Source organism: Bombina bombina, chromosome 2 (assembly GCF_027579735.1).
Source record: "Bombina bombina isolate aBomBom1 chromosome 2, aBomBom1.pri, whole genome shotgun sequence".
NCBI lineage: Eukaryota > Metazoa > Chordata > Amphibia > Anura > Bombinatoridae > Bombina > Bombina bombina.
This window is the reverse complement of record NC_069500.1, coordinates 889,963,197-889,976,656: the sequence shown is the minus strand read 5'-3', so window position 1 is coordinate 889,976,656 and position 13,460 is coordinate 889,963,197. Positions and strand designations below refer to the sequence as shown.

The 13,460-nt window shown below is 40.0% G+C and overlaps 1 protein-coding gene across 2 annotated transcripts in view; it reads right to left on the bottom strand.

The window, feature by feature from the left end:
* Window positions 1-13,460, bottom strand: part of COQ2 (coenzyme Q2, polyprenyltransferase) — a 170,155-nt gene that overhangs the window by 35,303 nt on the left and 121,392 nt on the right. For both annotated transcript variants that reach the window (XM_053703237.1, XM_053703238.1), the window contains exons 3-6: window positions 11,382-11,548; window positions 10,486-10,607; window positions 9,870-9,955; window positions 754-887 (exon numbers count right to left, since the gene is read on the bottom strand). In XM_053703237.1, coding sequence (XP_053559212.1) covers window positions 754-887; window positions 9,870-9,955; window positions 10,486-10,607; window positions 11,382-11,548 — 509 coding nt within the window. The remainder of the gene's footprint in view (window positions 1-753; window positions 888-9,869; window positions 9,956-10,485; window positions 10,608-11,381; window positions 11,549-13,460) is intronic.

Here is a 13,460-nt window from a genome sequence, read left to right as displayed (position 1 = left end):
ATGAACTTCTGTCCATAACAACGACGCTGCCACCTTTATCCGAATTTTTAATGACCAGCAAACTGTTTGACTGCAATGACCTTATGGCTTCCCTTTCTTTGTAATTGAGGTTGATTACACACACACATTTTATATATATATATATATATATATATATATATATATATATATATATATATATATATATATATATATATATATATATATATATATATGAATCACAACATCCATGGGTGACAAATACTACACACGCTTGCAACAAACTGCTGCTGACATGTTTCGACCCTATATATATATATATATATATATACACACACACATACATATATATATATATATATATATATATACACACACACACTATATATATATATATATATATATATATATATATATATATATATATATATATTGTGTGTGTGTGTATGTTTATGTACCTCCCCTTCTGTTCCCAATGCAAACATGTACTGATCATGCTCTCCCTGCCTGGTATAAGCAATTGACTGATCAAGGAATACTGGGAGGTAACAAAGATGATATGTACAATAAATACAATAGTACCCTACTGTATTTGTTGATGCTTTGTTCCATTTTGCCAGAGGAATCTACAGTATTACAATCTGACAACCCATGTTCCATGCAAGTCTTGCACCATTTACCTAACATGGCTACCTTTACAGTATCTATTTTTGCAACTCTTAAGAAACATGTTCTTAGCTTTTCTTAACTTCAATACCTGCAGCACTTTCTTACCTGATGTGCATAGATGGTGTCATAAATCAGAGTCCACATGACACCAGAGAAATATAAGGGAAGGCAGACCGACCAATCACAGGAACCTTTTACAGCAGACCACCCAAGCAAGGCGCCCCAGTTAAACGTAAGCCCTTTAAGAAAGCCAGAATAAAGAAGCAAGATATTCAGTTCCATTCCATTTATAGTACATGATTTATTTCCAAACCTTTTTTTAAGTTAAACTGTTTTTGGGTGCAAACTCTTTATCCCCCAACTTTAAAAACAACCCAGTTTTAGAAGAAACATCGAAAAAAATGTTACCCCAAGCTGGTGCTTGCTGGGTATGTTAACAGCTTCCTGTCTGGAAAGTTAATCACCCTACGGGTATTAGAATTTCCCAGGAGATGGGAGATACATATTCAAGTTATTTTCCATAGCATCTTCAAAATAAAGCCAAGTAGTTCTGCCTACCTTTAATTTCAACATTTTATTTACAAAGCTGTCTGATGCTATTGATTATTAATTGAACACCTAAGGAATCTTAAAGGGACAGTCAATACCAAAATTGTGCTTAAGATAGATTAAGCTTTTACTACCCATTCCCCAGCTTTGCACAACCAACATTGTTAGATGAATATACTTTATAACATTTAACCTCTAAATTTCTTCCTGTTTCTAAGCAACTCCAAACAGCCTCTTATCACATGTTTTTTTATTAGATTTTCACAACAGGAGACTGCTAATCCATGTGGGCCATATAGTTAAAGGGACAGTCTAGTATAAATTAAACTTTCAATATTCAGATAGGACTTTTAATGTTAATCAACTTTCCAATTTACTTTTATCATCAAATTTGCTTTTTTCTCTTGGTATTCTTAGTTTAAACTAAACATAGGTAGGCTCATATGCTAATTTCTAAGCCTTTGAGGGCTGCCTCTTATCACAGGCTTTTTAAATCTCTTTTCAACACAAAGAGACAGAAAGTACACGTGGGCCATATAGATAACACTGTGTTCAGGCACAGGGGGTTATTTAAGATTTAGCACAAAACAATGCTAAATGCAAGACAATAGATAATAAACAGTCACAGTTATGTGATCAGGGGGATGGAAGAAGGTTCCTAGATACAAGGTAATCACAGAGGTAAAAAGTATATTAATATAAGTGTTGGTTATGCAAAACTGGGGAATGGCTAATAAAGGGATTATCTATCTTTTAAAACAACAATTCTATGGTAGACTGTCCCTTTAACATTGTGCTCACTCCCGGAGTTGTGCACAACACAGCACTAATTGGCTAAAATGCAAGTCAATAGATAATAAATAAAACGTCATGTGATCAGGGGGCAATCAGAAGAGGCTTAGAAACAAGGTAATCACAGAGTTAAAAAGTATATTAAGGGAAGGCGGAGCTTGGCCACGCTGGAAGATGGCCGCACATTAGGAGAGCTCCAGCCACCTATGCTGACATAATAGCTCTTAACAGCAACTGAACACCTAAAACCAGCCTGAAACTCTTCAAATATTGGCACTGCTTGTCCCTAAGTTACTGGGCACTGAGACATATTTCCAAAAGAAGTCATTCAACTACCCTCGCTAAGCTGCTGTGGACCGCTCCTACTCCTAAAGCACGCTAAAGTACAAGGTTTTAGATCCACTCACACATACCGACACGGAACCGGAGAGTAGCTCTCCACAACACCTCCATACCTACAAGCACTCCGGCAGTATTGGCCTCTTCTGCAGCAACCCCCTTCGACACAGCAGAGTCGGGCAAGTCCCGACGGGTGACTCCGCAACTTGGCCTACTGCCAGTCCTCCCAGCAAGTGGCGGATCGCCGAAAATCTGATCCTCTTCAAAGGACCCACTACGGACCACGGATACACCAGGAAGGGGGTAAGAAACTACCCAGTTCATCCCTCGACTCGAGCAGAAACTAATCCTTGCTCCGGAGAAAAGAACAGACATCTCTGGAGGTTCCCGGTTGCATCATATTAAGTGCTGCGTCACAGTTTCTAAACCCGGGAAAGGCCCTCTGCACACTACTAACTCAGGTATAAAAACCGCAAAGACAGTCACATTTTTTCCTTTCTCCTTTTTACTGAATAAACCTTATTACATGGTTTGCATATATAGGGAGAGGGTCTATGTGATTCAAAACAAGGTCTCACACTAACAGGTCATTAACCCTGCAAGACATAAGGATACACAACATTCTCAAACTTTGTACTATATCTCTGATTGAAAGCATATAGAGTTATATATCACAATCTGTTACCTCAGAGAGAACTTTTGCAAATCAGTCATAAATCATCACCATACAACCTGGGTGTTTATTACCACACTATATCCCTCTAACAACTTATAATATATGTATATTGGAGTCATAACACCAACTATTTGACTTTACACTTTATTACAACTCAGCGGGCATGCCTGGCAAACGGGCGAACAAAACAGACAAGATAAGCTCAACTAAATCTATGAGTCATTATCTCAGACCTATTGACACAACTAGTGACCTCAGTGGGAACGAAATGGAGCCATCTCAAGATAACAGCAGTGCTTCTACCCCACATACTAACACCAACCACTCAGAGTGTATAACTAAAAGTGATATCCATAACCTATCGTCCAAGGACGACATTTAAGGCGTATTAAACGAGATGAGAAGTCTATTTGGAGACTTAAGAAAAGATTTCTCGGCTCTTGAAGCTAGGGTTATCAAAACTGAGAAAACCTCGCATGACCATTTAACCCTGATCCGCCAAAACGCCTCTGACATACAAAATCACACGGATAACTTGCAGTTCCTCAATGACAAAATTGAAGACATGGACAACAGGGGGCGTAGGAACAACTTACGCTTCTGTGGAGTAACAGAGGCCGTCTCCCCCCAAAACATAGAGGGATACTTACAAGCTTTATTCCGTATTATCAAAGATACACCTACATCCCCCGAGATCCCTATTGAGAGAGCACATAGGGCTCTTAGACCCAAACCACCTAACAAAGCCCCTCCGAGGGATATAATTGTCAGATTCTTAAATTACAAAGATAAAGAGGAAATACTACAAGGCGCCAGAAAGAAACACCCGATCACCCACGGAGGCGAGGAGATACAGGTTTTCTCTGACCTCTCTCCCATGACCTTACAGAAACGGAGAGACTTAGGTCACATTACATCAGCCCTCAGAGGTCGTGGGGTCCCTTACAGATGGGGCTTCCCGGTTTCTATAATAGCCACCAATAACAACAAGACCTCAATTTTTAGGCCAGGAATGGATCACAGGGACTTTCTCGAAAGCTTGGCGATCCCAATCGCCCCCACAGATGATATTGCTAGGAATGACTCACGTCCATCAGCACGAGCAACACAGGAACATCATGCCGGGGTTTCGGTGGGGTATGCTATGCCTCTTGATCCAGAACTGTAATTTTTTCTCTCAGAGACTTTTGTGCCTATTAATATTTTTAATTATGTTTTTCCCATGTCTTGCATTGTCAAATCTGACCTCTGTATTACTTTGTATGCACCTACAGGGCCTATTAGTCATGTACCTAAAAGAGACATCTGGGTTTATGCACTGGTTCAATATTGACAAGAGTATAGTGGGTTGCGTTAACTAGATAGGACCTTGGGACACTAGAGGTATAATTTAACTATAGGGAGCATTATGTATCCCTTGTAGCTGCATGATGTAAACAGCTGTTGCTCCCGGGATGCCATATATTCTACCCTAAGGTGTTTAATATCATAGGCCCTAGACCTAGTATCTCCCCCCCGAGAATTTACAGTCTACAGACGTGGCACAAACATGCCCTTATATAGTTTACTATGCACAGGGGAAGAGGTCATTTTGTTTGTTAACCTACTAGTTGTTTAAGGCTCAACACTCAATCCTTCTCAAGCTTTAGGACTATACCTGCTACAAGAGACAGTCACTTAGAGCACCTATTATTTACATATACACGTGTGGCAAGCATAGCTTAACTAGGGTCACGTCCTGTATACCCATCTTTCACATATAGTGCACCCCGGGGCCTTATTCCACCACTTGTTAAACAACTCGCACACACATGGAATCATGGGGGAGAGTAAAAACACGATATTAACAGGCTGGTACTACACAGTTTTTTATGTTATAATGAAGGCTGGTTAAAAATAATGTTTATATATGTTATTCAAAGAATGTTGCTTTTTTCCTATAAGTTATATATAACTTACGTCAGTTAAGGGGCTTTTACCCTTTGTTCACACTTTTTGATTGTTCTAAGATTTACCTGAGGAAACTTTGGGATCTCTGGCCTACCACTTCTAATTTAACCTTATAAAGGTTTTCTAGATCCCATCCTTGCACCAGGTATTTTCTTACTTTCCCTACCCCTCTATTTTCCTAACTTTTCAACTCGATCTCCCTCACTTTTTCCCCTTTTTCTTTTTTTTTTTTTTTTCCACATAGCGATCAACATGTCACAACAGTATAAGTCTAAGAAATTTGGAGACCATTCCATAAATATCACAACTATTAACGCATAAGGCCTGAATGACCCGGGCAAACGTTCTATAGCTTTCAGGGAACTACAAAAATCTCAGAGCCAAATAATCATACTACAGGAAACACACTTTAAGAAAGGTAAAGAACCGAAATGGAATAACTCAAGATATCCTCTAGCATATTTCGCATCAGGCCAAACTAAAAGAGGGGGTGTAGGTATAGTCTTTCACAAATCAGTCCCCTTCCTTCTAACGCATATAGAAAAAGATCCTAATGGACGCTTCCTGATCCTTGTGGGCACTCTTTTCGGACATTACATTACATTGGTTTCTATATTCTCACCCAATCACGGGCAGGAGGTATTTTTCAAACATATCTCAGATATAGTTATGGAACACTCAAAAGGGATCACATACATGGCGGGTGACTTTAATTTAGTCGTTGATCCTCTAGTTGACACCTCTAAAGGACTCTCGTGCACTCCCAACTCGACATTCAACCAGGTGAACGAGATAATGGCTAACTTAAAACTACATGACATATGGCGCACGCTACACCCGACGGCCAGAGATTTTTCTTTCTACTCTATACCTCATAATAGTTACTCCAGACTGGACTACATATACACTGACTCTTGCGGTTTGTCACTTACCCACAGCTGCTTAATTGATCACATAACCTGGTCTGACCACGCCCCTGTCTCATGTTCCATCCTTTGGCCTGACATTCCCATCACACACAATACATGGAAATTAGATGACTCGATTCTTGACGACCCCCTTGTTTTTAATGACATTATTAAAACGCTTAAAGAATATTTTCGAGTTTAATACCCATCCGGACTCTACTCACGAGACTATATGGGAAGCCCATAAAAGCGTGATTAGAGGATCCCTGATCAGGCATAAAGCCTTTATCAACAAACAATATAGGACCAAATATATTAGCATTCAGACACAGATCGCGACGCTAGAAGCAAAACACAAGACTAATCCATCTTGCTTGTCCACACTAAATGACCTAAAGAAAGCTAGAACTGATTTTCACAGACACTTAACACAGTCACACCAAAAGAAAGCTTTACAGTTGAGACAGTATTATTATGAAGGGGGTGATAAACCCAGTAGAATCCTAGCTAGAACTCTTAAAAAGCGGCAACTTCGCTCACATATCCACTCCCTTAAATCATCTGAGGGTAGGGAGTTGCGCAGCAGTGAACAGATTACAAACGAGTTCTATAAATACTACCACTCCTTATACAACATTCATGACACACCAGGTGGGCCAAGTAAAACAGCTAATGACTTACAGCACGAAGCCAATGTTGACTCTTATCTTAGCAACATAGACCTACCTTCCCTATCAAAGGAAGAGTCTGATTTTCTAGACTCTCCCATTACAATGGAGGAATTGGCTGAAGCCATTAAAAACTCACCAGGAGGTAAGAGCCCAGGGCCCGATGGTTTCACCATGGCCTACTATAAGAAGTTTAAAGAGATTTTGGCCGGACCGATCCTCCAGTTATTTAACAGTCTAAGAGAACACCCTTCTCTATCACGAGTCCTTTTGGAGGCACATATCACTGTCATCCCCAAGCCAGGCAAGGCAGCTGATACCCCAGGTCATTTTCGCCCCATATCTTTGATTAATTCAGATATGAAACTGCTGGCGAAGATTCTAGCATCCAGACTTAATAAATATCTACCACAGCTGGTCTATAACGACCAGGTGGGATTTGTCCCTGGGCGTGAAGCCAGGGATAACACTATCAAAGTGACTCAGCTGATCAATCATGCTAGGGTCTCAGGGACTCCTATGGTGCTTTTCTCCACCGACGCAGAGAAAGCCTTCGATAGGGTGAACTGGGTCTTTCTGCGTCGGGTACTAGAAAAGATGGGATTTGGCCAAGTTTTCTTAAATTATGTTATAGCCCTTTATTCCAATCCTAATACCAGGATCAGAGTCAACAACACCCTATCGGACCCATTTGATATAAAGAACGGCACTAGACAGGGCTGCCCTCTCTCCCCACTCCTGTTTGCCCTGACCATCGAGGTTCTCGCTCACAAAGTGAGAACAAATCAGCGTATAAACGGAATAAGAGTGGGGGACACAGAACATAAACTGGCGCTTTATGCCGACGATGTTTTGTATACTCTGACTAACGTATCAAATTCGCTTCCCAATCTATTGGCGGTATTGAAGGAATACGGAAGGGTCTCTGACTTCTCTCTTAATTTGAGCAAGTCGGAGCTCCTTAACATCAATTCATGCCCGAAAGCAGTACAGAACTTACAACACGAACATCAAATTTCTATAGCTACTAAGAAATTGAAATATTTAGGCATTTTCTTAACTCCCGACCCAGCGGATCTTTTTAAATATAATTATGTTCCCCTTAAAAATGAGATTGCTGCTGACCTGTCCTCCTGGAAGAGTAAATATATCTCTTGGCTGGGCAGAGCGGGCGTCATCAAGATGAACGTTTTGCCCCGCTTGTTGTACTTGTTCCAAACACTTCCCATAACATTACCAAAGGGCTATATTGCCCAAATACAGAAACTCATCGAGCAATACACATGGGGCAACACCAAACCCAGGGTACCCAAACGCACTATGTACTTACCAAGGGACAGAGGAGGTCTAGGACTACCAGATATCTCTAAATATAAAAGAGCTATAGGCCTGCAGAGGGTAGTTGAATGGGCTAATAATCCTAAATATAAAGCATGGGTGGGCTTGGACAGACAAATTCTCAAGGTTAACAATGTTGGCACTTTGGCATGGCTCCCCCCTGCGCAGCGCCCTAAGATAATTAACAGATATCACCTATTTGAAGAGGCGTTTAGTAACTGGGACTCTACTATTATGACTTCCACCGATATCTCCACGCACCTCTCTCCTTTAACACCAATAATCGAAAACACGGAGATTCCGTATCACAGACTAGGATTCCATAGAATCATACCCTACAGAATCAGGGAGGGCTCAGTCCTCGGAGTGGTAGACTCAGGACAGATTAAATCACAAGAATCCCTAAGGGAATTTCAACCCAATATTTTTTCCTCATGGATGCACTACAACCAGTTAATACACTTTATCACCAATCACAAGCGCAAACGAGAACTAGGCAGATCTCTCACCACTTTTGAGAACCTGTGTGTTAGGGAAACTCTTCCGGGACACTTAATCTCCCTCATATACAAGATAGTGACCTTGCAGGGTTCAGACTCACTTCCGACTTACACTAATTGATGGAAAGAGGATCTAGGGTCAGACATTAATACAGAACATTGGCTAAAAGCGTTTAAACTAAAAAAAAATCATCTGTGTCATCTACCATACAAGAATCCCACATTAAACTCTTTAGCAGATGGTACTTGACGCCCGTCAGACTACATAGATTCTTCCCAACAGTTAGCCCAATGTGCTGGAGGGGCTGTGGAGAACATGGCTCCCTGCTGCACATTTGGTGGTCATGCCCCGCTTTGACGTCTTTCTGGAACGATGTCGTACAGGAAATGTCTAGGATCCTACACACCCACATCCCAGCAAGCCCAGAGACCCTGCTTTTTCTTAGTTTGCCCAAAATGGCTAGCCAGGTACACCTGGCGTTGTTGCTAATTATGCTTACCGGTGCTTAAAAGTTGATCCCAAGAAAGTGGAAAACTCGCTCAATACCTACTCTAAACGAGTGGAACCTTCAGGTAGAGGAGTTACTGACCCTTGAGAGATACCACTATCTCAAAAACCACACACTAGATAAATTCGAACTTATGCTAGCAATTTGGCGGGGCACAATATAAAGCCCGATCCGCAGCTTGAGCGGTCGCTATGTGACTGAGAAAAAAGGGAATTTTTTTTTTATTTTTTTTTCTCTTTCTCTTCTCCCCCCTCTTTCTCCACCTCTTTCTCTCTTCTCTCCTCTTTCGACACTTCTCTTTCCACTTCCTTCTGCTATTGACCTACCCCAACTACCCTTTCCCCCTAAGCAGGTTATTTAATACATTGTTTATTGTCTCAAAAATGTTTAAAACAATATGCTTGTAAACTCACGTGTCCAGCTTTGTCCTGGGGACGGGGGTACATATCAAAATGATGTGTATGATTTCTTTAGCCACAAACAAGAATTGATTTTCTGTTGTATCTTTCAGAAGTATTGTATGGCTTTATCATGCTTGTATATCTGTTATTCAATAAAGCTCTTTATAAAAAAAAAAAAAGTATATTAAATATAACCATGTTGGTTATGCAAAACTGGGGAATGAGCAATAATGGGATTCAGGGATTGTCTATCTTTTTAAACGATAACAATTTTGGATTTGACTGCCCCTTTAAACATGGTTTAATGAAGAATACACTACAGTATGTTCTCCAGTTTCACACAGAAATTTTGATTCAAGTCTTATTATTGCACAAAAATAGTGCAATATCTATTCTTTTTATATGAATCAATAGGACAAAACAAAAAATATGTAGGTTGGGCTAAAAGGAAAAACATCAAAAAACAATGATTTTTATTTGCAATTTTCATATTAGTATTGTTTTTACAGAATTTTACTAATTATTTCAAAATAATTAAATATTTTTTCACAAGAAAAACTAGCTAAGACTTTTTTTATAACCAGATATTACCTAAAACAAGTTGTGGCCAATAGGTTACCCTCTTCATCAGTGGATAGGTGACTACCAGGGACAAGGAGGCTGCTCCCAGGGCAATACTAAGGAAAAAAACAATATTAAACATTTAGCTTGATGAGTACTGTGCGGTCTGTATATTTTTTTTCCCTAGAAAACATATGAACAGTACATCTGCCAGCCATAGAGTTCATCTTAAGGGAGACCCACTGCTGATACACAGTGATAGGCCTGGCTGGCGTAAAATGAAAGCTCTGGCTGTCAGTTGCACTGGTCATATACTGTTTGTATACCGAAGCCTAATACTATTTAAAATGCCAAAATGAAGAGAAAAGAGATTTTTGTAAACAATTGAATACACTCCAGCAGGATAATTGGGTCAAATTAAAAGGGAGATAAATTTAGAGTACAGTGTCCAGTTAAATTGTGAATTATCTACAAGTCGTAAGGTGTTTTAGTCATTTAGCTAGTTGTGCTTTCAGGCAGAGCTCAGATCTTTAATCTCAAACTTCCAATCAAAAGACAACTGAAACCAAGAATGATTTTTTTCCCGTTTAATATTAATATGTTATAACCACATTACTGTAACACAATTAAGTGAAACACAGCTTACCTATAATAATTCAGACACAATAGGACACACAAAGCCAAACTTAGCTGTCCACCAAGAAACACCAATGACTGAAACTGAGAGATGTCCCCTGATGCAATGGGGCGACTAGCAGTTCTTTCTACCTATACAGAAAACAATATTCATGGTGTCAAGTAGCAGTAAAGATGTTGTGAACCTAACTAGGTGTGTTTGAATGCATTGTTTTAGCAAAGTAGTTATTTGCAATGTATGCAGGGCTGGATCAATACTAGAGTAATTTTCTGGAATGTTTGTAATGGGTGGAGAGGGCAGTGATATGTTTATTAAAATGATGATAACATTTGACATAATTCATCACATTAGTTATGTTTTACTGCATTATCATTGCTTAGTTTGATGGCAGTAATTTTGATATTACTATCACTGGTGATGGCATCGAATATGGCCAGTGACATAATGAAGATGAAACCAATAAAAATAGCGAGAGTACTAACTGTAAAAGAATAATGAATTATGTCATATATATCATGTATGCCAGTGGAAGGGGTGTGGCCTTGAAACACAATATGGAGCTGCATTGTGGCCTAATAGAGACCTAATAGACTGGGCAAACAATGGGTGTGTAGAATATAGCAGTGATAGGCTTCTAAAGTCTGCAGTTCCAATTCTTACAGGAAGTTTAAAGCTCACCTTTCCCCAAGTTAAATTACAGGAAAAGGGATCAAAATAAATAATGAAAGTATATTGTGATATATTTTTTTTACTACTTATAGTTAAGCAATTCATAATACAATCTCAAATTGCTTAATGAAGAAAAAAAATCATGCAGTAATTTACTTGCCAGGTGCAATAGATATTGTTTAGTATATAATATGTTAGTCACATCTCCTTATTATAAAAACCTGTACAAAACATACCTTTCTGTCAAAGTCTCTGTCCCACATGTCATTGATAGTACAGCCAGCCCCTCGCATTAGAACAGCACCAGTACCAAATAAGGCCAGCAATGATAGGTCTGGGAGATTGCCGGGTACAGCAGCAAGGGCAATACTCCAGGTACATGGTAAGTACAGCAGCCAGGTGCCTGCAACACAAACAAGCTCAGTTTTTGCATTTCACATACTACAGAATTAGATTCACTGACAATTACTACACCACCCTATAACATGGCAGATCTTATTACTAATAACTTCATCTTCATGTATAAAGCCTTAGTAATAAGTAGTAGGGATACATAGACAAAATAGGGAATGTGTGGGCTATTCTGAGGTTTAAATAAAGGGGATAAAAAACAGAATTTATGCTTACCTGATAAATTACTTTCTCTTGCGGTGTATCCAGTCCACGGCTTCATCCTTTACTTGTGGGATATTCTCATTCCCTACAGGAAGTGGCAAAGAGAGCACACAGCAGAGCTGTCCATATAGCTCCCCCTCTAGCTCCACCCCCCAGTCATTCGACCAAAGGTTAGGAAGAAAAAGGAGAAACCATAGGGTGCAGTGGTGACTGTAGTTTAAACAAAAACATTTTTACCTGACTTAAATGCCAAGGCGGGCCGTGGACTGGATACACCGCAAGAGAAAGTAATTTATCAGGTAAGCATAAATTCTGTTTTCTCTTGCAAGGTTTATCCAGTCCTCGGCTTCATCCTTTACTTGTGGGATACCAATACCAAAGCTTTAGGACATGGATGAAGGGAGGGAACAAGACAGGTACCTTAAACAGAAGGCACCACTGCTTGCAAAACCTTTCTCCCAAAAATAGCCTCCGAAGAAGCAAAAGTATTGAATTTGTAAAATTTTGCAAAAGTATGCAGTGAAGACCAAGTCGCTGCCTTACAAATCTGTTCAACAGAAGCCTCATTTTTGAAAGCCCATGTGGAAGCCACTGCTCTGGTAGAATGAGCAGTAATTCTTTCAGGAGGCTGCTGGCCAGCAGTCTCATAGGCCAAACGGATGATGCTTTTCAGCCAAAAGGAAAGAGAGGTATCAGTCGCTTTCTGACCTCTCCTCTTACCAGAATAGATAACAAACAAGGAAGATGTTTGTCTGAAATCCTTAGTTGCTTGTAAATAGAACTTTAAAGCACGAACTACATCAAGATTGTGTAACAGACGTTCCTTCTTCGAAGAAGGATTAGGACACAGAGAAGGAACAACTATTTCCTGGTTAATATTCTTGTTAGAAACAACTTTAGGAAGAAAACCAGGCTTGGTACGCAAAACTACCTTATCTGCGTGGAACACCAGGTAAGGTGAATCACACTGTAAGGCAGATAATTCTGAAACTCTTCGAGCAGAAGAGATAGCTACTAAAAACAACACTTTCCAAGATAACAACTTAATATCTATGGAATGTAAAGGTTCAAACGGAATCCCTTGAAGAACTGAAAGGACTAGATTTAGACTCCATGGCGGAGCCACAGGTTTATAGACAGGCTTGATTCTGACTAAAGCCTGAGCATACGCTTGAACGTCTGGTAGCTCTGCCAGACGCTTGTGTAAAAGGATAGACAGAGCGGATATTTGTCCTTTTAAGGAACTAGCTGACAAAACTTTCTCCAATTCTTCTTGGAGAAAGGACAATATCCTGGGAATCCTAATCTTACTCCATGAGTAGCCCTTGGATTCACACCAACAAAGATATTTCCGTCATATCTTATGGTAGATTTTCCTGGTGACAGGCTTTCTAGCCTGAATCAGAGTATCTATAACTGACTCAGAGAACCCACGCTTTGATAGAATTAAGCGTTCAATCTCCAAGCAGTCAGACGTAGAGAAACTAGATTTGGATGCTTGAACGGACCCTGTATTAGAAGATCCTGCCTCATTGGCAGTGTCCATGGTGGGACAGATGACATGTCCACTAGGTCTGCATACCAAGAATCACAGAAGCCTTCTCCTGCTTGATTCTGGCGACCAGACGCGGGAGGAGAGGAAACAGTGGAAAAACATAAGCCAGATTGAAGGACCAAGGCGCTGGTAGAGCATTTATCAA